The sequence below is a fragment of the Toxorhynchites rutilus genome, chromosome 2 (genome assembly GCF_029784135.1).
Source record: "Toxorhynchites rutilus septentrionalis strain SRP chromosome 2, ASM2978413v1, whole genome shotgun sequence".
Lineage (NCBI taxonomy): Eukaryota > Metazoa > Arthropoda > Insecta > Diptera > Culicidae > Toxorhynchites > Toxorhynchites rutilus.
Window position 1 is genome coordinate 194,046,753 of NC_073745.1, and position 27,077 is coordinate 194,073,829.

The window sequence follows — 27,077 nt, forward strand, 5'->3', positions numbered from 1 at the left end:
CTATCTACCTGAATAATGGATTAGTTTACTGTTTACTCTTTATGAACATGTTGATGGTTCTGAAAAGAACCTTTGGTGTTGTGTTTTTGTTATCACTCGATATTCCCATCTTGTTCGGTTAAACCTTCCTGTTTAGCTATTGCGTTTGCCACTCGCCACAGCTTTCACAGTTGGAAAATTTCTTCCCATCCAGCTTGTGACATGTTGTTCAGTAAATTACATTTAATGCGACGTGCCGGAGAAACACTTTGCCACTCACTGAAACTAATTGTTGCCTTGATGAGCGCCGAACCGAAGCTGCTTTGTTTTTGATGCGGGTTTTCTGATTGTCGTGAGCAGCTTTGCAAGCCAACTCGAGCACTCCGACGGCCTCTATATACTCTATAATTGCTGTTAGGTATACTGGTGCTCCGGCACCAATCCGTTCGGCCTAGTTACCCTTGCGGAGCAATCAGTGAATGCGACCAACAGGGAACTGGAGACCTGCACGGTTCGAGTGAGACTTTGCCTTTCCCTTAACTTGTCCTCCTTTGTTACGTCCAGGATGCCGATGCCGTACAACCACACGGGTTTACGGTTTGAAAGAAAATAAGATATTTTTTTGGGGTCCGCGTGTTTTATACTCTAGCGGTACACACTCACAGGATAGAGACAAATCGGCAGACTCAGCCAGAGGGGCGAGTCCAACGAGACGAACGAATGAGCGTTAAAAGAGAGCGATGGCAAAAAAATACATTCATTACGATTTGTTCGCTCGTTGGATTCACATGCAGGCTAAAAAGGGTCCTTTTCAGGATCACAAAATTATCTTCAATCTAAAAAGTTTATTGTTTTGTTATCACTCGATATCCCCATCTTGTTCGGCTAAACCTTTATGTTTAGCGATTGCATTTGCCAATCGCCACAGCTTTCACACCTGTAATTGAACATTTGCGATGACAGTGGTACAGTGTTGACTTTCAATGTGGGGTCATAATTTGGACCCCGAACTCTATGTTAACAAAAATGTCCAACTAAATATGTCGCATTACAGGTCCGTCCAATTAGCTAATTTTCGAGATAAGTGTAAATTACTGTAATTTCAATCTAGAAGCAATTTTAGAATTGGTGAAAATCAATAAGCTCAGAACAACTGCCAAATTTACATACTCATCATATCCTGGTAAACAAATTATAAAAAAATCAATTTGTGTTTTATTATTATTTTGGATATTGTTTTAGAAAGCATTGAACTGTATTTCCTAAACTCTTTTTTGGATGGTTTAATGGCCCTGAAAAGCGCCTTGTTTTATGGAATGGTTCCAATTTAGAAAACTTAGTACTCGTGGTTTTGAAAAAAACCATTTCGAACGCCCTCGATGCCGCCTTGTTCTGGATTTGCCACCAAAGCAGTTTGTATAAAAAACAAACTTTTTTCTTCTGCTACCTGATGCCGTTTTGCGATTGCGTTTGCCACTCGCCACTCGCTGCAACTGCCTGTTGTTGTCTTGATGTCCACCGAACCGAATGTGTTCTGTTCCGAATGCGGGTTTTCTTATCGTCGCGAGCAGCTTTGCCAGCTAACTCGATCACTTCGGCGGCCGAAACTAAATAACGCCGGCTAGGTGGACTGGTGCACTGGTACTAACGCGCTCGGCCTAGCTACCCTTGCGGGGAACTCCAGATCAACACGCTTTCCCTTCACTTTTCCTCCTTTACCATGTCCAGACATGGCTGCTTGTGTTGGTTTGTTAATGTGATGTGATACGAAACGATGTGGTGTACGGTTTGAATGAGAATGATCGTTACGGCAGCGGAGCGGGGATTTTTAAGCTGACTGGCTGGCTCGAGAGTTACGCATGTGTGAGACTGCGACCAATGTTTCGTTAATTTTTTCTTTTTCCTTTCCAATCGTGCTTCATTCTATTTCGCTGCTGCTCTGGTTGCCCGTTTTGGTCGGTACGATTTGAGGAGCACAAAATGGACCAATCAAAAATGGGCACATAGTGCATTTTGACAATGCTTGATATTTCACAATTATTCAATTATTTATCTCAAGAAAAATGAAATGTTATTCGTTATGATAGATGCGTAGATATATTTCCTATCAATTGATGCAAAAACCTTTCCGATCTATTGAGAAATGCGCGAGTTATAAGCGTTCCAAATCTTGCATTTTTTCCTACTTGTTCAGTGCCTAGATTTCCATTTCACCCCCTATATCTTCCGGTTAGACGTAGTCCTACGTCAAAAAATCAATGCATAAGATCTAAATGAACATTTCAGCTGCCACTTCGTTTTTCTCATTATCCAAGGAATTTTCGATACCTTCGTCTTTGAGCTGCGCGTAGCAAGATTCTAACGTCGCAAAGTAATTCAACAATTCTGCAGAAGGCTAACCTGGTTCGACCAAAAACGTAAATTAACAAAGTCAGAGTCACAGAATCAGCCGTATGGCACCCGCCATGTTTTTGATGCCAACATCTCACACGTCAGAAGTATTTGTTTTCTTCAAAACAGCGATCCGCGTTGACGACAGTGAGCTTCATTTACTAGTTTAGGGGAGCGTCAAAGAACAGCTGATTTTCAGTCGGAGTGAACGTTTTCAAAATTAAAATTATGAATGAAAATTAGCTTTCCTATATCAAATTAGTATTCTGTTTAAATTAAAAACATTTTTGTTTGCAGGTGAGAAAAAGTCTCATACGAAAATTGTTTATGAAGACAACTTTATATTATAAAGAAAAAAATCAGCAACAATGTTGGAATTGTATGACCATATGGTTGAATGAAAGTCAGAAATACGTGTTTCTAATAATTGAATAACATAATGTGAAAATTTTCATTCAAATTTTAAAATTTGAAAACCGGCTTCGTGTCTTCTAATCTGGTAGAGATTACACTAACGATTTTGGAACCCAAATTATGACTCAAACTTGAAGTCGCCACCAGACGTCGACGTTATCGCGAATTACCAATTTACCATCATCTGACATATCGTGATGTCGATGATGAACATTTACAGCAGAGAGATACTGAGATAGGCGGTGACGGTAGGTAGAGTGAGATAGCGATAATCGTGTCATACACCTGCACAGAATCGTTTGTTCCTTTGACGGAGAAACATTTGACAGCGCATGGGGAAAAAAGGTTGCAAGTTTCTTCATGTAAAATGCACTTCAAAAATAAATTTGATTGACTCCGTATGACCTAGATTGAGAAGCAATGTTTTCCGCTTGCGTCCTAGTTTAAGACGAATGAACTGAACACACCCTCATTGTGAAAAATGTAATTACGATTGCTGACAAGAGACAAACTTCCATGAAGTTGCTCTAAAATCCAAAAATAGTAGACATTAGAATACTAATTCTGATATAAGAAATCAAATGTTCTGTTTTTATACGGTTTTATTTAGCTTGCCCTGTAATTTGCCGATTGATCTGAAATTCCTGTTGACCGATTGATCTGTAATTTGGAACACACCTTTATCTCTGCAGTCATTATAAAACTGCGTATTTCATTATTTTAAAAATTCAAGATGGCGGCCGCTACAAAATGGCGGATTACATATTTTCTCAAAACCTCATCAATATGGGTTTTTACCAAACACCATCAATATGGGTATCAAATGGAAGGGCTTGACTAGTAGAACAAAGTTATTCATTAGGAATGCAAGTCCAAAATGGCCGCCACAACAAAATGGCGGAATATATATTTTCTCAAAACCACATCAAAATGGCTACCAAATGAAAAGGCTTGACTAGTAGAACACAGTTATTCATACGGAATGCAAATACAAAATGGCCGCCACATCAAAATGGTGGATTACATATTTTCTCAAAACTCCATCAATATGAGTATCAAATGAAAGGGATAGACTAGTAGAACACAGTTATTCATGAAAAATGCAGATCCAAAATGGCGGAGTATATGTTTTCCAAACCCCATCAATATGGGTATCATATTAAAGGGATTGACTAGTAGATCACAGCTATCTATGAAAATTCAAATCCAAATACAAGTGAACTACTTTTTTAAACGGTTTCATTCAACTTGACCTTTTTGCATGTATGTTTGTATGTATGTTTGTATGTATGTTTGTATTGCCCTAGATTAATGATGGAAGGGATGTGGTAACTACTAACTGCTACTTGCCTAATTATTTTCTAGCTTTTAGTACATTAAACCGTTTAACTTAAAAAGTTAATTTTTTATTTTTTTAAATTTCTAGTTTTTAGTACATTCACAACACTATACGCGAGGCGTGACAGGAAACAACACTTATTGCTTTTACAAACGTAAAAAGGATGTTAAATTTACCGTTTTAGTCTGCCGGTTTCGGGCTCTGTGCTGCCCATCTACAGGACGATGTCCGACTGAATTCCAGCAAAAAGAAAAACAGCTATGTACTGGTGTAGTACACATCGAAGAGAAGTCAGGTCATTGGATGCTCTGTTTCGTCAGGTTGAATAAAGATTATGTAATCGGAGCTTAGAATTCATTCATAAGCGGCGGCTCAGCAGTGTGAATGAACATGGATTCCATGCATTAAGATGGGAAGCCTTTCTGACACACTTCTTGAGTCTCGCGTTGTCCAAATCAATTTGATGATTCAGTCCGGTAGAGTGAGCTGCAACACTCGATTCGTTTCTTTCAGCTTTTTTTTCGTACTTTCAGCTTCCGACGGTTGACGGCGCCAGTGGTTGTGTGGTTAGCGTAACAGCCTCACAATCCGATCGGCCTGGGTTCAATCCCAGCTGGCGTCGTTGGGATTTTCTGAGGCGAAAAATCTCTGGTTACGTCTTCCTTCGGAAGGGAAGTAAAAGAAGTTGGCCCGGCTCATGAGTTGTTGAGTCTGATAGGTAGGAACAGGTGGAGTCGCCTCCCTGATGTCGGTGATTGGCACTAAAGTGGCGGAAATATGCCGACGTAAAACAAGCGAAGATAAAAAAAAAAAAAAAAAAAAAAAGCTTCCGACGGGTTTGGCCAATATACACAGCCGGGCAAGATTTGCACATAATCTCGTAGATACCGGACTTTTCATCCGACGGGATCTTGTCCTCGGGGGAACACAGGAGATTTTTCAGCATGTGGGCGCTCTTGTAGGCTATATGAAAGCCGTGTTTATTCAGTATCCCTCGAATGGCATTCGTCACTTTCGGGTAAAACGGGAGACCAATTCTTTGAATGTCCTCTTTTTGTGATTGAAGGATGGTTGCGTTTTGGTGGTGTTTCATTCTCTCATGTTTCCGGAGGATCTTATTTATGAACCCTTCGTTATAACTGTTGAGAAAGGCAGCCTCGTGGATTTTCTTCCTTTCTGCTTCGAATTCGGCTTTTTCCATCGGAATGTTAAATAGGCGGTGAGACATTGAATGGAAGGCGGCTTTCTTCTGTGCTTCAAAATGGTAGGAGTCGGATGTTATATACCGATCCGTGGAGGTCGGCTTTCGGTAAATGCCAAATTTCAGAATGTTGTCCTCTTTTCTTGTGATGATTAGATCCAAGAAAGGGTGTTTTCCATCCGACTCCTTTTCGACCGTGAATTTTATCGTACTATGCCAAGAATTTAACAAAATCAAAGTCTGCGACAGATAGCGCTCTTTTACAGCAGCAAAAATGTCATCCACGTAGCGCCACGAAACACAAGGGAAGAGTCTTTCTTTTTGGAGATCTACTTCAAAATCGCTCATGAATACTTCAGCTAGAAGCGGAGAAAGTTTGCTGCCCATGCTGAGTCCAAATGTCTGTTTATAAAACTCTCCTCTGAACGTGAAGAAGTTTTGGTTCATGCACTTCTGCTACCGTGAGATACGTTGTGTCACACACAACCAAGCTGCCATTTTCTCCGTCGGGGTGCATATGTTGGAGGATATTGATCGCATTGCCACCGGGTTTTTATGAATTTTCGGTAGACAATACAACAATGCTAATCTTGAGTTCGGAACGTGTAGTCTCCTCTCAAGATTTTCCGCGCGACTTTTTGCCTTTGCTTCTTCTATCAGCACATTGAGAGGATCTTTTGGCTTACCATTTTTAAATTTATACTCTTCGTACGGACCAGTGGCGATCATGTCCAGAACTCTAGTGTTGTAATCCTGTTTATCACCACAGCGCTGCCTTTATCCGCGCAGGAGTAAATCACGTCGCGTGCTTTTAGCTGCCGTATCGCTCTTTCAATGCTAGAAGTAAGTGGTTTTGAGCTATTCGTCTTTTCCACTATGTCCACGATACACCCCTCAACATCATGACGGAGAGTAGACTTCGACGTACAGTTGTTATATTGTATGGCACTTTCAATGTTGTTCACGATGTCAGCAACAGAAGCACACTTGGGGGGAAGAGCGAAATTCAACCCCTTATTAAGTAACCCTAACTCCACCGTCGTCAGCTGAACAGACGATAAGTTCACCACGAAAATATCAATCTTCTTCGGCAACCGCACTGCCTTGTTCGGTTTTTGTGCACACGTGAGCGCGAGAAGTTTTGTGTGGTGTTTTTTCTTCGTTTCTCTCACACGCTTCGACAGATTACGGTTCACTGGATTTTTTAGATAATGAAATACACAGTATTATAATGATAGCAGAGATAAAGATTTGTTCCGAATTTCTGATCAATAACTCAAAAGGAACGGGGTCAATTTTTTATGAATTTGGGACATTTCTACAGACATACAAACATACATACAAAAAGGTGAATTTGAATGAAACCGTTTAAAAAGTAGTTCACTTGTATTTGGATTTGAATTTTCATAGATAGCTGTGATCTACTAGTCAATCCCATTCATTTGATACCCATATTGATGGGGTTTGGAGAAAATATGTAATCCGTCATTTTGGATCTGCATTTTTCATGAACAACTGTGTTCTACTAGTCCATCCCTTTCATTTAATACCCATATTGATGGGGTTTTGAGAAAAAATGCAATCCACCATTTTGTTGTGGCGGCCATTTTGAATTTGCATTCCTAATGAATAACTGTGTTCTATTAGTCAAGCCTTTTCTTTTGATAGCCATTTTGATGTGGTTTTGAGGAATTTTGTTGTGGCGGCCATTTTGGACTTGCATTCCTAATGAATAACTGTGTTCTACTAGTCAAGCCCTTCCATTTGATACCCATATTGATGATGTTTGGTAAATACCCATATTGATGGGGTTTTGAGAAAATATGTAATCCGCCATTTTGTTGTGGCGGCCATTTTGAATTTGCATTCCTCATAAATAACTGTGTTCTACTAGTCAAGCCCTTCCATTTGATACCCATATTGATGGTGTTTTGAGAAAATATGTAATCCACCATTTTGTTGTGGCGGCCATTTTGAATTTGCATTCCGTATGAATAACTGTGTTCTACTAGTCAAGCCTTTTCATTTGGTAGCCATTTTGATGTGGTTTTGAGAAAATATATATTCCGCCATTTTGTTGTGGCGGCCATTTTGGACTTGCATTCCTAATGAATAACTTTGTTCTACTAGTCAAGCCCTTCCATTTGATACCCATATTGATGGTGTTTGGTAAAAACCCATATTGATGAGGTTTTGAGAAAATATGTAATCCGCCATTTTGTAGCGGCCGCCATCTTGAATTTTTAAAATAATGAAATACGCAGTTTTATAATGACTGCAGAGATAAAGGTGTGTTCCAAATTACAGATCAATCGGTCAACAGGAATTTCAGATCAATCGGCAAATTACAGGGCAAGCTAAATAAAACCGTATAAAAACAGAACATTTGATTTCTTATATCAGAATTAGTATTCTAATGTCTACTATTTTTGGATTTTAGAGCAACTTCATGGAAGTTTGTCTCTTGTCAGCAATCGTAATTACATTTTTCACAATGAGGGTGTGTTCAGTTCATTCGTCTTAAACTAGGACGCAAGCGGAAAACATTGCTTCTCAATCTAGGTCATACGGAGTCAATCAAATTTATTTTTGAAGTGCATTTTACATGAAGAAACTTGCAACCTTTTTTCCCCATGCGCTGTCAAATGTTTCTCCGTCAAAGGAACAAACGATTCTGTGCAGGTGTATGACACGATTATCGCTATCTCACTCTACCTACCGTCACCGCCTATCTCAGTATCTCTCTGCTGTAAATGTTCATCATCGACATCACGATATGTCAGATGATGGTAAATTGGTAATTCGCGATAACGTCGACGTCTGGTGGCGACTTCAAGTTTGAGTCATAATTTGGGTTCCAAAATCGTTAGTGTAATCTCTACCAGATTAGAAGACACGAAGCCGGTTTTCAAATTTTAAAATTTGAATGAAAATTTTCACATTATGTTATTCAATTATTAGAAACACGTATTTCTGACTTTCATTCAACCATATGGTCATACAATTCCAACATTGTTGCTGATTTTTTTCTTTATAATATAAAGTTGTCTTCATAAACAATTTTCGTATGAGACTTTTTCTCACCTGCAAACAAAAATGTTTTTAATTTAAACAGAATACTAATTTGATATAGGAAAGCTAATTTTCATTCATAATTTTAATTTTGAAAACGTTCACTCCGACTGAAAATCAGCTGTTCTTTGACGCTCCCCTAAACTAGTAAATGAAGCTCACTGTCGTCAACGCGGATCGCTGTTTTGAAGAAAACAAATACTTCTGACGTGTGAGATGTTGGCATCAAAAACATGGCGGGTGCCATACGGCTGATTCTGTGACTCTGACTTTGTTCATTTACGTTTTTGGTCGAACCAGGTTAGCCTTCTGCAGAATTGTTGAATTACTTTGCGACGTTAGAATCTTGCTACGCGCAGCTCAAAGACGAAGGTATCGAAAATTCCTTGGATAATGAGAAAAACGAAGTGGCAGCTGAAATGTTCATTTAGATCTTATGCATTGATTTTTTTTCCTTTGTCTTTTGAATGAACTTGACAAAATAAATACTGTAGTTTGTGTAATTTGTGTTTTCAGCTGTTTCACGAAATAATTAATTCAAATAATATAATTCTAGAGTTCAAATAATACTGAAGTTTCAGTTTCCGCTAAAATGTCAGTTGGGTCCTCATGATTTTGAACGCTAGCAATAATTTAAGTAAAAAAACTAGTTCGTCCATTTCATCTAATTATTTTTACTTTTAATAACAATACTTTTCCTACGCAGTGGATTATTATAAGAAAAGTAACACACATAAATAAAATGTGTGACGTCACAGATTCAAAAATCTTCCCACCTTACATTTTCCATCTCGGATGCCGCCCAGCTGTACTTCAGTATCCGCGTTGACAGCATTGAGTCTCGTTTACTAGTTTAGGGGAACGTTAAAAAATATTTGATTTTCAGGCGGAATGAACACTTTTTTAAAATTAAAACTATGAATGAAAATTAACTTTTCCGTACAAAATTAGTATTATGTTTAAACGAAAAACACTTTGTTTTGGATGTGGTGAAAAATCTCGTACGAAAATTGTTTTTGAAGAAAACTTTATATTATGATGAAATGTTGCAGTAACAATGTTAGAAATGTATAGTCAAATGGTTAAAAAAAATCAGAAATACGTGTTTCAAGTAATTTAAAAACATGATGTTAAAATTTTCATTCAAATGTTAACATTTTAAAACTGGTTTCGTGTCATCTAATCTGATAGAGATTACACTAACTAGTTCGGGACCCAAATTATGGCCCCTATTTGGAAGTCACCACCAGACGTCGACACTATTCCACTGTCAACGCGAATTTGTTTTGGTAGTTGCTGAGTATTTGTAAATGGAAAACCTCACATAGTAAAAATTATTTCGCGTTACGCGTTTCGCGTCGAACGGCAATTTTGATATCGATAATTCGAGTCGGCAGAATCTAGCATCATGGTAAGAAAAATTGGACGGTAAGGATTGGAAAATATGCAAATATCTTTGAAATCGTTTTCAGGATTTGTATCGATGTACAACTGTAGCAAACGTTCGAGTTTTCTTGGATGGCGTAGCGAACGCTAGTGGATGGATAACATAACCAAGCCCTTAGCAGTAGTTTTCTGTGCATCGAGGATTATTTTTGTCGTGGTTCCGGATTACCTTCTTGAACTTCGTTATTATTACTTGTCTTGGAAATGACAAAATTTGATGCGTCCGATAAAGTATAACTGGAAAGTAATTACCCGATTGATTTTATCACATTTTAACTACCATTCATTTTAGATTCGAATCCAATCATCCGTTTATAAGCTATGGCAACCTACGAAATGGAAACGAAGACCTATGATGGAGAAAAAATGGTGTTGCTGTAATTTGGAGAAAGGCGCAACGTCCTGAATTCGGTGATATTTAACGATTTATATCTATATACAGTGGAACCCCCGATTATCCGCGATCGGATGATCCGCAGTCCGGATTATGCACGACAGCGACTTACATAGTAAATCCATATGCCTTCCCGGAATTTGTGATAGTTTCATGCACTTTTGTCTTGGTCATAGCTTTCACATTATCTGACCTCGACCTTGTAGATGGATAGTTTAATGATTTCTGTATTGATAAAATGTAGTTTTCATGCTGAAATATCTTCTTTTCGTGTTTCGAACTAATTTTTAATATTTTTTTGCGTTATCCGCAAGTTTCGTTATTCGCGATGAACTAAGCAGACTATTCCGCGGATAATCGGAATTCTACTGTATTCATATTTACTCTATTTTATATACCCTTTTTTATTGCTTTGCGTCGCCAAATTTTATTATCTATCAGATATGAATCTTCAAAAGACGATCATCGTTGTTACATGATACTCAACGAATAATTCTCTTGGTACACCCAGATGCTAGGTTATTCCATCCAATGTCAAATTCCGTTGAGGTAATACAGTATTTTATGTCAAGTAAACGGAGTTAGGCACTGATTAGAATAAGGTAGCATTATGGTACGTTTATTTAAAATTATTCCATTGTCTACCAAAAATGGCTTAATACAAAAAAAAACTCTTGTTGAATCAAAAGTAGTCCGCATTTTTTATGAGTATGCTATATTGTAAAATTCGAAAAATGATTCATGTTCGATGATTGACAACGAAACCTCTCCGCTCGTGTTATATGTGATTATCGATTTAAATATAAGAGGGATTCCTCCGGTTCCTTTCGAGGCAACCCATGACGAAACCTCTTCGGTCGCGTTATAAGTAATTATCGATTCAAATATAAGAGGAATTCCTCCGGTTCCTTTCGAGGCAACCCATGACGAAACCTCTTCGATCGCGTTATAAGTAATTATCGTTTAAAATATAAGAGGGATTCCTCCGGTTCCTTTCGAGGCAACCCATGACGAAACCTCTTCGGTCGCGTTATAAGTAACTATCGATTTAAATATAAGAGGAATTCCTCTGGTTCCTTTCGAGGCAACCCATGACGAAACCTCTTCGGTCGCGTTATAAGTAATTATCGTTTAATATATAAGAGGGATTCCTCCGGTTCCTTTCGAGACAACTTATGACGAAACCTCTTCGGTCGCGTAATAAATAAATATTGATTCAAATATAAGAGGAATTCCTCCGGTTCCTTTCGAGGCAACCCATGACGAAACCTCTTCGGTCGCGTTATAAGTAATTATCGTTTAATATATAAGAGGGATTCCTCCGGTTCCTTTCGAGGCAACCCATGACGAAACCTCTTCGGTCGCGTTATAAGTAATTATCGTTTAATATATAAGAGGGATTCCTCCGGTTCCTTTCGAGGCAACCCATGACGAAACCTCTTCGGTCGCGTTATAAGTAATTATCGTTTAATATATAAGAGGGATTCCTCCGGTTCCTTTCGAGGCAACCCATGACGAAACCTCTTCGGTCGCGTAATAAATAAATATTGATTCAAATATAAGAGGAATTCCTCCGGTTCCTTTCGAGGCAACCCATGACGAAACCTCTTCGGTCGCGTTATAAGTAATTATCGTTTAATATATAAGAGGGATTCCTCCGGTTCCTTTCGAGGCAACCCATGACGAAACCTCTTCGGTCGCGTTATAAGTAATTATCGTTTAAAATATAAGAGGGATTCCTCCGGTTCCTTTCGAGGCAACCCATGACGAAACCTCTTCGGTCGCGTTATAAGTAATTATCGATTCAAATATAAGAGGAATTCCTCCGGTTCCTTTCGAGGCAACCCATGACGAAACCTCTTCGATCGCGTTATAAGTAATTATCGTTTAAAATATAAGAGGGATTCCTCCGGTTCCTTTCGAGGCAACCCATGACGAAACCTCTTCGGTCGCGTTATAAGTAACTATCGATTTAAATATAAGAGGAATTCCTCTGGTTCCTTTCGAGGCAACCCATGACGAAACCTCTTCGGTCGCGTTATAAGTAATTATCGTTTAATATATAAGAGGGATTCCTCCGGTTCCTTTCGAGGCAACCCATGACGAAACCTCTTCGGTCGCGTTATGAGTAATTATCGTTTAAAATATAAGAGGGATTCCTCCGGTTCCTTTCGAGGCAACCCATGACGAAACCTCTTCGGTCGCGTTATAAGTAATTATCGTTTAATATATAAGAGGGATTCCTCCGGTTCCTTTCGAGGCAACCCATGACGAAACCTCTTCGGTCGCGTTATAAGTAATTATCGTTTAAAATATAAGAGGGATTCCTCCGGTTCCTTTCGAGGCAACCCATGACGAAACCTCTTCGGTCGCGTTATAAGTAATTATCGATTCAAATATAAGAGGAATTCCTCCGGTTCCTTTCGAGGCAACCCATGACGAAACCTCTTCGATCGCGTTATAAGTAATTATCGTTTAAAATATAAGAGGGATTCCTCCGGTTCCTTTCGAGGCAACCCATGACGAAACCTCTTCGGTCGCGTTATAAGTAACTATCGATTTAAATATAAGAGGAATTCCTCTGGTTCCTTTCGAGGCAACCCATGACGAAACCTCTTCGGTCGCGTTATAAGTAATTATCGTTTAATATATAAGAGGGATTCCTCCGGTTCCTTTCGAGGCAACCCATGACGAAACCTCTTCGGTCGCGTTATGAGTAATTATCGTTTAAAATATAAGAGGGATTCCTCCGGTTCCTTTCGAGGCAACCCATGACGAAACCTCTTCGGTCGCGTTATAAGTAATTATCGATTCAAATATAAGAGGAATTCCTCCGGTTCCTTTCGAGGCAACCCATGACGAAACCTCTTCGATCGCGTTATAAGTAATTATCGTTTAAAATATAAGAGGGATTCCTCCGGTTCCTTTCGAGGCAACCCATGACGAAACCTCTTCGGTCGCGTTATAAGTAACTATCGATTTAAATATAAGAGGAATTCCTCTGGTTCCTTTCGAGGCAACCCATGACGAAACCTCTTCGGTCGCGTTATAAGTAATTATCGTTTAATATATAAGAGGGATTCCTCCGGTTCCTTTCGAGACAACTTATGACGAAACCTCTTCGGTCGCGTAATAAATAAATATTGATTCAAATATAAGAGGAATTCCTCCGGTTCCTTTCGAGGCAACCCATGACGAAACCTCTTCGGTCGCGTTATAAGTAATTATCGTTTAATATATAAGAGGGATTCCTCCGGTTCCTTTCGAGGCAACCCATGACGAAACCTCTTCGGTCGCGTTATAAGTAATTATCGTTTAATATATAAGAGGGATTCCTCCGGTTCCTTTCGAGGCAACCCATGACGAAACCTCTTCGGTCGCGTAATAAATAAATATTGATTCAAATATAAGAGGAATTCCTCCGGTTCCTTTCGAGGCAACCCATGACGAAACCTCTTCGGTCGCGTTATAAGTAATTATCGTTTAATATATAAGAGGGATTCCTCCGGTTCCTTTCGAGGCAACCCATGACGAAACCTCTTCGGTCGCGTTATAAGTAATTATCGATTTAAATATAAGAGGAATTCCTCCGGTTCCTTTCGAGGCAACCCATGACGAAACCTCTTCGGTCGCGTTATAAGAAACTATCGATTTAAATATAAGAGGAATTCCTCCGGTTCCTTTCGAGGCAACCCATGACGAAACCTCTTCGGTCGCGTTATAAGTAATTATCGTTTAATATATAAGAGGGATTCCTCCGGTTCCTTTCGAGGCAACCCATGACGAAACCTCTCGGTCGCGTTATAAGTAATTATCGATTTAAATATAAGAGGAATTCCTCCGGTTCCTTTCGAGGTAACCCATGACGAAACCTCTTCGGTCGCGTAATAAATAAATATCGATTCAAATATAAGAGGAATTCCTCCGGTTCCTTCCGAGGTAACCCATGACGAAACCTGTTCGGTCGCGTAATAAATAAATATCGATTCAAATATAAGAGGAATTCCTCCGGTTCCTTTCGAGGCAACCCATGACGAAACCTCTTCGGTCGCGTTATAAATAGTTATCGTTTTAAATATAAGAGGAAGTCCTTCGGTTTCTTCAAGACAACCTATATCGAAACCCCTTCAGTCGCGGTATGAAAAACTATCGAATAAAGTATCGATTCGAATTTGGAAATTTCAAAAACTAGTTCTATTTCTCGCGGTCTATCAAAAATCATTTGGAAATCATTTTTTTATACGAGAATGCTTTCTAAAACGTTAATATTTAATGTTATGTTTTTGATAATATTGATTTATTATTTCATTAAATTTACATAATATTTCTTTTTTTCATGTACCGTTGTGGATCACCCCGAGGAAATGAACTGGATCACTGGATTATCAATTCAACGAATAAGCTTGTAAAATTATGTTTAATAAATATTACGAATCGTCTTTTTATTTCAAAGCTCTAATGTCCTTAAGTACCTAAGTTATTTTATTTGCAACAACAAATAGTCTTACAATACTAACAGAAATGTTACTTCAGAAATCCGATTTTCGTTCGAGTTGTTTTTGCGTTTCGTTCGATTTGCTTCTGTTCGAAAAGTAAGTTATAAATGGAGAATGTGTCATTTTCCTTGTTTTTGGCGAATAGAAACAATCAAAATGTTTTTAATTTTATTTGTCGAATAGGTCAGAATAAAAAACATGTTTTCGATTTTTTCCCTGATATTACACGAATAAATATGCAGATTGAATATAAGAACTGGACCATAACTCTTACGTTACTTTCATCCTTCAAAAATTTAGTGGATCAAATTCATGAGAAATCAGTTTTTCTCAGTATGATCAGTGAAGTCAGATAAGAAGACATGTTTTTGTTTGTTTCCTCGAGCATATGGTTGTGTGTTATCATCAGACGTTTTGTTATTATGGATTTATTGGGGGCAATGTTTGTTCACCTAATCAACGATTTATCAAGAAAAGTTTTAAATCTATATATACGTATTTCCAATAAAGTAGTTGTTTTGAATTACTCATTTTCGTTCAATATGTGAAGACCCTTTTCGTGCCGTGTTCATATATGCAAAACAATCATCTAGCATCTCTGGATATGAGTTCAATGTTTACATTTGGTTGTGTTGTTTGGGAGAGGTCCATTTGAAAATCTGTAAAATCTTGCAATTACTGAATTGAATTTGATGGTTGCAGTTGAAAACATACATTGCTTATGCAATACTAGTTTAGTCGTGAAACAATTTTCGAAGATAAAGGCGGAGCAGAAGAATACCGATGTTTTCAATCAACAAGGTGAACAAACACATCAAACAAACTAGACGATTCGACTGATTCATCGACGAGCGCGGCCAAACGGTCGTCGAGCCAGACGAGCTACTCGTCTGTTTTTAGTCGAGCTCGGATTCTGGAATATGAAAACAAACGAGACGAGCGCTCGTCTGCTCGTCTCGTTTTCTGGAATAGGGCCCTATGTTCCCGAATATATTTTTTTTTGCGATGCGTGATCTACTCTATCATTCGAATCTAAGAATCGATTTCATGAAAAATCGAAAGAATGAATATTATATTTCCGAATTTTTTTCTGATATCACATGACATTCTTGAGTTTGATGATGTAGATTTGTAGTGCGTGATCTCCTCTATCATTTGAATCTAAGAACTGGACCATACCTCTTACGTAACTCTCATCCCCCGAAATTTGGTGGATCGATCTCATGATAAATCAAAAGAATGTAAAACATGTTTTTGAATTTTTTTCTGATATCACACGTAAATCTTGAGTTTGATGATGCAGGTTTGTAGTACTTGATCTCCTCTATCATAAGAATATAAGAACTGAACCATACCTCTTACGTAACTCTCATCCCCCGAAATTTGGTGGATCGATCTCATGAAAAGTCAAAAGAATGAAAAACATATTTTAGATTTTTTTTCTGATATCACACGTAAATCTTGAGTTTGATGTTGCAGGTTTGTAGTGCTTGATCTCCTCTATCATAAGAATATAAGAACTGAACCATACCTCTTACGTAACTCTCATCCCCTGAAATTTAGTGGGTGGATCGATTTCATGAAAAATCGAAAGAATGAAAAACATATTTTCGATTTTTTTTCTGATGTTCCACGAAAATATTGAGTTTGATGATGCAGATTTGTAGTGCGTGATCTCCTCTATCATTTGAATCTGAGAACTGGACCATACCTCTTACGTAACTCTCATCCCCCGAAATTTGGTGGATCGATCTCATGAAAAGTGAAAAGAATGAAAAACATATTTTAGATTTTTTTTCTGATGTTCCACGAAAATATTGAGTTTGATGATGCAGATTTGTAGTGCGTGATCTCCTCTATCATTTGAATCTGAGAACTGAACCATACCTCTTACGTAACTCTCATCCCCCGAAATTTGGTAGATCGATCTCATGAAAAGTCAAAAGAATGAAAAACATATTTTAGATTTTTCTCTGATATCACACGAAAATCTTTAGTTTGATGATGTAGATTTGTAGTGTGTGATCTCCTCTATCTTTTGAATCTAAGAACTGGACCATACCTCTTACGTAACTCTCATCCCCCGAAATTTAGTGGATCGATCTCATGAAAAATCGAAAGAATGAAAAACATATTTTGGAATTTTTTTCTGATGTTCCACGAAAATATTGAGTTTGATGATGCTGATTTGTAGTGCTTGATCTCCTCTATCATAAGAATATAAGAACTGAACCATACCTCTTACGTAACTCTCATCCCCCGAAATTTAGTGGATCGATCTCATGAAAAATCGAAAGAATGAAAAACATATTTTGGAATTTTTTTCTGATGTTCCACGAAAATATTGAGTTTGATGATGCTGATTTGTAGTGCTTGATCTCCTCTATCATAAGAATATAAGAACTGAACCATACCTCTTACGTAACTCTCATCCCCTGAAATTTAGTGGGTGGATCGATTTCATGAAAAATCGAAAGAAAGAAAAACATATTTTGGATTTTTTTTCTGATGTTCCACGAAAATATTGAGTTTGATGATGCAGATTTGTAGTGCGTGATCTCCTCTATCATTTGAATCTGAGAACTGGACCATACCTCTTACGCAACTCTCATCCCCCGAAATTTGGTGGATCGATCTCATGAAAAGTCAAAAGAATGAAAAACATATTTTAGATTTTTTTTCTGATATCACACGTAAATCTTGAGTTTGATGATGCAGGTTTGTAGTGCTGGATCTCCTCTATCATAAGAATATAAGAACTGAACCATACCTCTTACGTAACTCTCATCCCCTGAAATTTAGTGGGTGGATCGATTTCATGAAAAATCGAAAGAATGAAAAACATATTTTAGATTTTTTTTCTGATGTTCCACGAAAATATTGAGTTTGATGATGCAGATTTGTAGTGCGTGATCTCCTCTATCATTTGAATCTGAGAACTGAACCATACCTCTTACGTAACTCTCATCCCCCGAAATTTGGTAGATCGATCTCATGAAAAGTCAAAAGAATGAAAAACATATTTTAGATTTTTTTCTGATATCACACGAAAATCTTTAGTTTGATGATGTAGATTTGTAGTGTGTGATCTCTTCTATCTTTTGAATCTAAGAACTGGACCATACCTCTTACGTAACTCTCATCCCCCGGATCGATTTCATGAAAAATCGAAAGAATGAAAAACATATTTCCGAATTTTTTTCTGATGTTCCACGAAAATATTGAGTTTGATGATGCTGATTTGTAGTGCTTGATCTCCTCTATCATTTGAATCTAAGGACTGGACCATACCTTTTACGTAACTCTCATCCCCCGAAATTTAGTGGATCGATCTCATGAAAAATCGAAAGAATGAAAAACATATTTTGGAATTTTTTTCTGATGTTCCACGAAAATATTGAGTTTGATGATGCTGATTTGTAGTGCTTGATCTCCTCTATCATAAGAATATAAGAACTGAACCATACCTCTTACGTAACTCTCATCCCCCGAAATTTAGTGGATCGATCTCATGAAAAATCGAAAGAATGAAAAACATATTTCCGAATTTTTTTTCTGATTTCACACGTAAATCTTGAGTTTGATGATGCAGATTTTTAGTGTATAATCTCCTCTATTATTTGAATCTAAGAACTGGACCATACCTCTTACGTAACTCTCATCCCCCGAAATTTAGTGGATCGATTTCATGAAAAATCGAAAGAATGAAAAACATATTTTCGATTTTTTTTCTGATGTTCCACGAAAATATTGAGTTTGATGATGCAGATTTGTAGTGCGTGATCTCCTCTATCATTTGAATCTGAGAACTGGACCATACCTCTTACGTAACTCTCATCCCCCGAAATTTGGTGGATCGATCTCATGAAAAGTCAAAAGAATGAAAAACATATTTTAGATTTTTTTTCTGATATCACACGTAAATCTTGAGTTTGATGATGCAGGTTTGTAGTGCTGGATCTCCTCTATCATAAGAATATAAGAACTGAACCATACCTCTTACGTAACTCTCATCCCCCGAAATTTGGTAGATCGATCTCATGAAAAGTCAAAAGAATGAAAAACATATTTTAGATTTTTTTCTGATATCACACGAAAATCTTTAGTTTGATGATGTAGATTTGTAGTGTGTGATCTCCTCTATCTTTTGAATCTAAGAACTGGACCATACCTCTTACGTAACTCTCATCCCCCGGATCGATTTCATGAAAAATCGAAAGAATGAAAAACATATTTCCGAATTTTTTTCTGATGTTCCACGAAAATATTGAGTTTGATGATGCTGATTTGTAGTGCTTGATCTCCTCTATCATTTGAATCTAAGGACTGGACCATACCTTTTACGTAACTCTCATCCCCCGAAATTTAGTGGATCGATCTCATGAAAAATCGAAAGAATGAAAAACATATTTTGGAATTTTTTTCTGATGTTCCACGAAAATATTGAGTTTGATGATGCTGATTTGTAGTGCTTGATCTCCTCTATCATAAGAATATAAGAACTGAACCATACCTCTTACGTAACTCTCATCCCCCGAAATTTAGTGGATCGATCTCATGAAAAATCGAAAGAATGAAAAACATATTTCCGAATTTTTTTTCTGATTTCACACGTAAATCTTGAGTTTGATGATGCAGATTTTTAGTGTATAATCTCCTCTATTATTTGAATCTAAGAACTGGACCATACCTCTTACGTAACTCTCATCCCCCGAAATTTAGTGGATCGATTTCATGAAAAATCGAAAGAATGAAAAACATATTTTGGAATTTTTTTCTGATGTTCCACGAAAATATTGAGTTTGATGATGCAGATTTGTAGTGTTTGATCTCCTCTATCATTTTAATCTAAGGATTGGACCATACCTCTTACGTAACTCTCATCCCCCGTAATTTGGTGGATCGATCTCATGAAAAATCGAAAGAATGAAAAATCTATTATTGAATTTTTTACTGATATCACACGAAAATCTTGACATTGATGATGCAGATTTGTAGTGCGGGATCTCCTCTATCATTTGAATCTAAGAACTGGACCATTCCTCTTACGCTACTCTCATCCCCCAAATTTTAGTTGATCGATTTCATGAAAATCCGAGAGAATGAAAAACATATTTCCGATTTTTTTTTCTGATTTCACACGTAAATCTTGAGTTTGATGATGCAGATTTTTAGTGTATAATCTCCTCTATTATTTGAATCTAAGAACTGGACCATACCTCTTACGTAACTCTCATCCCCCGAAATTTAGTGGATCGATTTCATGAAAAATCAAAAGAATGAAAAACATATTCTGGAATTTTTTCTGATGTTCCACGAATATATTGAGTTTGATGATTCAGATTTGTAGTGCTTGATCTCTTCTATCATTTGAATCTAAGGACTGGACCATACCTCTTACGTAACTCTCTTCCTCTAAAATTTTGTGTAACTTCTTCATAAAAATCATATTTCCCCTATTTCTATGTATTACATAGTTTTATATTTCTGTTTAGTAGTCTGAATTTACATGAAATTTGGCTTTGACTCGTATGCAGCGAATATTGGTTCATGTTTTTCCATAAAATGATTCTACTTTTACTTTTCCCCTTTTTAGTGCGGCCCTGCTTCTGATTTACTAGATTATGAACACATTTTGTAAACTTTTATCACAATGCTTAGTAATTTGCTTGACAATATATATATTTTTGGAATCCTTGTGACTAAATCTATCGATTGATGTCCATTTTATAAGAATGCGATGAGCTAAACTCTTGTTTTTGATAAATCTGTAGTTATCCTCCGTTTGCCCGATGCGTTTTCGTAATTTTTCCGGGAAAGTATAGAAAAATACGGTACGTTATATACATTGTTGGAAAGAGGAGCAAAAAACCTATAATTTGACATGCCAAACACTCATCTACGACATACCAAACTCTCATCCTTCATGAATCTGTAGTTATCCTCCGTTTGCCCAATGCGTTTTTGTAATTTTTCCGGGAAAGTATGGAAAAATACGATACTTTCTATACATTGTTGGAAAGAGGAGTAAAAAATTTACAATTTGACATGCCAAACACTTATCTAGGACATACAAAACTCTCATCCTTCATGAATCTGTAGTTATCCTCCGTTTGCCCGATGCGTTTTTGTAATTTTTCCGGGAAAGTATGGAAAAATACGATACTTTCTATACATTGTTGGAAAGTGGAGCAAAAAATCTATAATTTGAGATGCCAAACACTCATCTACGACATACAAAACTCTCATCCTTCATGAATCTGTAGTTATCTTCCGTTTGCCCGATGCGTTTTTGTAATTTTTCCGGGAAAGTATGGAAAAATACTATACTTTCTATACATTGTTGGAAAGAGGAGTATAAAATCTATAATTTGACATGCCAAACACTTATCTGCGACATACGAAACTCTCATCCTTCATGAATCTGTAGTTATCCTCCGTTTGCCCAATGCGTTTTTGTAATTTTTCCGGGAAAGTATGGAAAAATACGATACTCTCTATACATTGTTGGAAAGAGGAGTATAAAATCTATAATTTGAGATGCCAAACACTTATCTAGGACATACAAAACTCTCATCCTTCATGAATCTGTAGTTATCCTCCGTTTGCCCGATGCGTTTTTGTAATTTTTCCGGGAAAGTTTGGAAAAATACGATACTTTCTATACATTGTTGGAAAGAGGAGCAAAAAATCTATAATTTGAGATGCCAAACACTCATCTACGACATACAAAACTCTCATCCTTCATGAATCTGTAGTTATCCTCCGTTTGCCCGATGCGTTTTTGTAATTTTTCCGGGAAAGTATGGAAAAATACGATACTTTCTATACATTGTTGGAAAGAGGAGTAAAAAATCTACAATTTGACATGCCAAACACTTATCTAGGACATACAAAACTCTCATCCTTCATGAATCTGTAGTTATCCTCCGTTTGCCCGATGCGTTTTTGTAATTTTTCCGGGAAAGTATGGAAAAATACGATACTTTCTATACATTGTTGGAAAGAGGAGCAAAAAATCTATAATTTGAGATGCCAAACACTTATCTAGGACATACAAAACTCTCATCCTTCATGAATCTGTAGTTATCCTCCGTTTTCCCGATGCGTTTTTGTAATTTTTCCGGGAAAGTATGGAAAAATACGATACTTTCTATACATTGTTGGAAAGAGGAGCAAAAAATCTATAATTTGAGATGCCAAACACTCATCTACGATATACAAAACTCTCATCCTTCATGAATCTGTAGTTATCCTCCGTTTGCCCGATGCGTTTTTGTAATTTTTCCGGGAAAGTATGGATAAATACGATACTTTCTATACATTGTTGGAAAGAGGAGTAAAAAATCTACAATTTGACATGCCAAACACTTATCTAGGACATACAAAACTCTCATCCTTCATGAATCTGTAGTTGTCCTCCGTTTGCCCGATGCGTTTTTGTAATTTTTCCGGGAAAGTATGGAAAAATACGATACTTTCTATACATTGTTGGAAAGAGGAGCAAAAAATCTATAATTTGAGATGCCAAACACTCATCTACGACATACCAAACTCTCATCCTTCATGAATCTGTAGTTATCCTCCGTTTGCCCAATGCGTTTTTGAAATTTTTCCGGGAAAGTATGGAAAAATACGATACTTTCTATACATTGTTGGAAAGAGGAGCAAAAAACCTACAATTTGACATGCCAAACACTCATCTACGACATATGAAACTCTCATCCTTCATGAATCTGTAGTTATCCTCCGTTTGCCCAATGCGTTTTTGTAATTTTTCCGGGAAAGTATGGAAAAATACGATACTTTCTATACATTGTTGGAAAGAGGAGCAAAAAATCTATAATTTGAGATGCCAAACACTCATCTACGACATACCAAACTCTCATCCTTCATGAATCTGTAGTTATCCTCCGTTTGCCCAATGCGTTTTTGAAATTTTTCCGGGAAAGTATGGAAAAATACGATACTTTCTATACATTGTTGGAAAGAGGAGCAAAAAACCTACAATTTGACATGCCAAACACTCATCTACGACATATGAAACTCTCATCCTTCATGAATCTGTAGTTATCCTCCGTTTGCCCAATGCGTTTTTGTAATTTTTCCGGGAAAGTATGGAAAAATACGATACTTTCTATACATTGTTGGAAAGAGGAGCAAAAAATCTATAATTTGAGATGCCAAACACTCATCTACGACATACCAAACTCTCATCCTCCATGAATCTGTAGTTATCCTCCGTTTGCCCGACGCGTTTTTGTAATTTTTCCGGGAAAGTATGGAAAAATACGATACTTTCTATACATTGTTGGAAAGAGGAGCAAAAAACCTACAATTTGACATGCCAAACACTCATCTACGACATACCAAACTCTCATCCTTCATGAATCTGTAGTTATCCTCCGTTTGCCCAATGCGTTTTTGTAATTTTTCCGGGAAAGTATGGAAAAATACGATACTTTCTATACATTGTTGGAAAGAGGAGCAAAAAATCTATAATTTGAGATGCCAAACACTCATCTACGACATACCAAACTCTCATCCTTCATGAATCTGTAGTTATCCTCCGTTTGCCCAATGCGTTTTTGAAATTTTTCCGGGAAAGTATGGAAAAATACGATACTTTCTATACATTGTTGGAAAGAGGAGCAAAAAACCTACAATTTGACATGCCAAACACTCATCTACGACATACCAAACTCTCATCCTTCATGAATCTGTAGTTATCCTCCGTTTGCCCAATGCTTTTTTGAAATTTTTCCGGGAAAGTATGGAAAAATACGATACTTTCTATACATTGTTGGAAAGAGGAGCAAAAAATCTACAATTTGACATGCCAAACACTCATCTACGACATATGAAACTCTCATCCTTCATGAATCTGTAGTTATCCTCCGTTTGCCCAATGCGTTTTTGTAATTTTTCCGGGAAAGTATGGAAAAATACGATACTTTCTATACATTGTTGGAAAGAGGAGCAAAAAATCTATAATTTGAGATGCCAAACACTCATCTACGACATACCAAAATCTCATCCTTCATGAATCTGTAGTTATCCTCCGTTTGCCCAATGCGTTTTTGAAATTTTTCCGGGAAAGTATGGAAAAATACGATACTTTCTATACATTGTTGGAAAGAGGAGCAAAAAACCTACAATTTGACATGCCAAACACTCATCTACGACATACCAAACTCTCATCCTTCATGAATCTGTAGTTATCCTCCGTTTGCCCAATGCTTTTTTGAAATTTTTCCGGGAAAGTATGGAAAAATACGATACTTTCTATACATTGTTGGAAAGAGGAGCAAAAAATCTACAATTTGACATGCCAAACACTCATCTACGACATATGAAACTCTCATCCTTCATGAATCTGTAGTTATCCTCCGTTTGCCCAATGCGTTTTTGTAATTTTTCCGGGAAAGTATGGAAAAATACGATACTTTCTATACATTGTTGGAAAGAGGAGCAAAAAATCTATAATTTGAGATGCCAAACACTCATCTACGACATACCAAACTCTCATCCTTCATGAATCTGTAGTTATCCTCCGTTTGCCCAATGCGTTTTTGAAATTTTTCCGGGAAAGTATGGAAAAATACGATACTTTCTATACATTGTTGGAAAGAGGAGCAAAAAACCTACAATTTGACATGCCAAACACTCATCTACGACATATGAAACTCTCATCCTTCATGAATCTGTAGTTATCCTCCGTTTGCCCAATGCGTTTTTGTAATTTTTCCGGGAAAGTATGGAAAAATACGATACTTTCTATACATTGTTGGAAAGAGGAGCAAAAAATCTATAATTTGAGATGCCAAACACTCATCTACGACATACCAAACTCTCATCCTCCATGAATCTGTAGTTATCCTCCAAAACCTTACAACAGCACGGAGGATAAATGGAGGATAACTACAAACCGCTTATTTTTGTTCTGATTATATTCACAAAAAAAATCGAGGGGTTGTATCCGAGACACGACCGCTTAAGACGTAGAACTACGCAATCTCTTTTTTGGAATTTGTTGGTTTATCATTTCGGATATCATTTGCGAATACGTCGAAAGTTCAGAAATAACTCTTTAGTAAAAAGTTCCGGGGACCCTGAAAAGGTTAAATGACTTGCGTGGTTTTGTAGAATCATTTCGAGAGGCAACGATTGTTTCTTTCCTTTGCGAGAACAATACACTAATTGGTCATATATCGCAATTTGTTTGTATATCAATGTACGCATTGTACTGAGTATTTAACGCCATTCAACAAGCATCAAAGACGCGTCTAACAGATGCACACATTTGCAGTGATAAATTTAAGTGAAATATTCGCTAGCGTTCACAGTTCGAGGGGAAACATAAAACACAAAACGAGCAGAATAAGCAACCGTTGTTGTTAAGGGCACAGAAAGATTCTGAGAATATTCCTCAGAGGAGATGCAATACTTATACGCTAGCGACAGCTTACTTACTTCGCAAATATTCTCTTTTCGCTATCCCCCTTCGTTGTTTCTATTCTTCTTCTTCTTTTTCTTTTCCTTTGTTTATGGAGACTTTAAATCCAACGATTCATTCGTCTCCGACTGTTTTTATTCTAGCACTTGCATAAGTTGCTCGATATTGACAGATCTGTTCGGGAAAGCACCCAAATGGACAGAACAAATGTATGCGGAAATGGGAATGCTTCCAATTTTCATCAATTTAAATCATATACAGACTATAGGATTGTAATGTATAGCATATCACACAAATCTTAGAAAATTTCCGATTCGATTGGTATGAAAATCGTTAAAATCCGTTCGCAGCAAAAATAGTTATTAACACTAACTTTATTTCATAAAAACGTGACCTGTTTTCTGATTTGGCACCCTTAATGTAAGACGTAGTCCTACGTGCTCGTTTTCCTGGAAACGCTTCTAATACAACGTTAATGCAAGTTAAGGTGAAGGTGGAAGCTAGCCACAAATGGCTGCCACAATGGCGCTCATTTCTTTCATATCCTCCCTCACCCTTCGCCCGAAAATCAATAATTTTACGAAACAGTGTGAAGAAAATGATCGCTTTCGCACACTTCCCATCAAGTAATATCAACCAAACTCTAATCGATTACTCACAAGATACTAAATTTTCATCTGCTGTCGCACTGTATAGTGAAAAACGTTGGAAAACTCGAGCAAGTGCTCTGAGAGTTAAATATTCATTTTCCAATCTTCGGCAATGGTTTTGTTTGTATTGGTGAAATCATCGTTATTTCTTCGACACTGATGCCAGACAACATAATCGAAATAGCTGTAAAAACCTTTCAATAAAATGTTATTCTTGAGTCATAGCGTTTCATTACATGAAAATCAATAGAATAAAATTGTGTTGGTATCAATACAATTATTATTTTTATTTTAAATGGGTCTATAATGTAAGTTTTAGCAACTTTAACATTGGGTAAGAAAATTGTATTGCAGAGCTCGGAAGACTGCTACGGCTGCCTATGCTTTCAAAAACAGTAAACGGAATAGTATTACATTCAATCAAAATGCCTCGGCCAACGAAGAGAAGGGTTAAGGCTCTCCAACGTGAATATGAGATTTACGTGTGCTTTGCTCTTCTCTCACAAACACTACTACCTCATTTCTACACGTGGGTTTACCTATACTACTACAATGGCTACACTGAGTGGAATAGTTAGTAAATATGACGAATTTTTTGGTACATGTTACCAATTCTCTAGTCATTTTCTACCCTACAAATCTTCTCATTTGTGAGAGATAATCATCAGGGATAGTAAAAATGTTTTTTAATAATTATTTTTAATTTAAAAAATTCTATTTGATTACATTTAACTCCACATACTTAGAATACATTATAATAATAATAGATAACTTATTCTATGAGCAGCGTACACGAGGAAAGTTCCCGCTCCTCTTCCTGCTGCATCGCTCTAGTTTGCATTATTTAGGGAGTGTCTGTAGTACCAGCACGTTTCATCCGCATATTGTTCTCTCGTGTCTCTATGAAGAAAAGAAATACATATGTTAATAATATTAAATATGTATATATGTAATGAAACGTACCATCAACAAAATGCTTACCTCCGAATCGCTTCATCTCCAAAATAGAAATGGCGATTGCAAAGTGCGCACATCACAGATGTTAGGTATGACAAAAAAACAAAGTTACTAATGGTATGAAGTAAAATCTACGAATCTCTAGTAGGAACGTTCATTGCGTCTGACATCGCTTTTACGTCTGACATCGTTTTTAATGTTTTGTAAATATTACCAAAATTAGGTAATATTTACAAAACATTTGTATATTTTACCAATGTTTTGGCTACTAAAGATTTGGTA

General features: G+C 37.0%; 1 protein-coding gene across 1 annotated transcript in view; it reads right to left on the reverse strand.

The window, feature by feature from the left end:
• Positions 1-27,077, reverse strand: part of LOC129766561 (uncharacterized) — a 53,948-nt gene that overhangs the window by 20,395 nt on the left and 6,476 nt on the right. Inside the window, exon 3 of the mRNA XM_055767134.1 lies at positions 4,975-5,535. Coding sequence (XP_055623109.1) covers positions 4,975-5,535 — 561 coding nt within the window. The remainder of the gene's footprint in view (positions 1-4,974; positions 5,536-27,077) is intronic.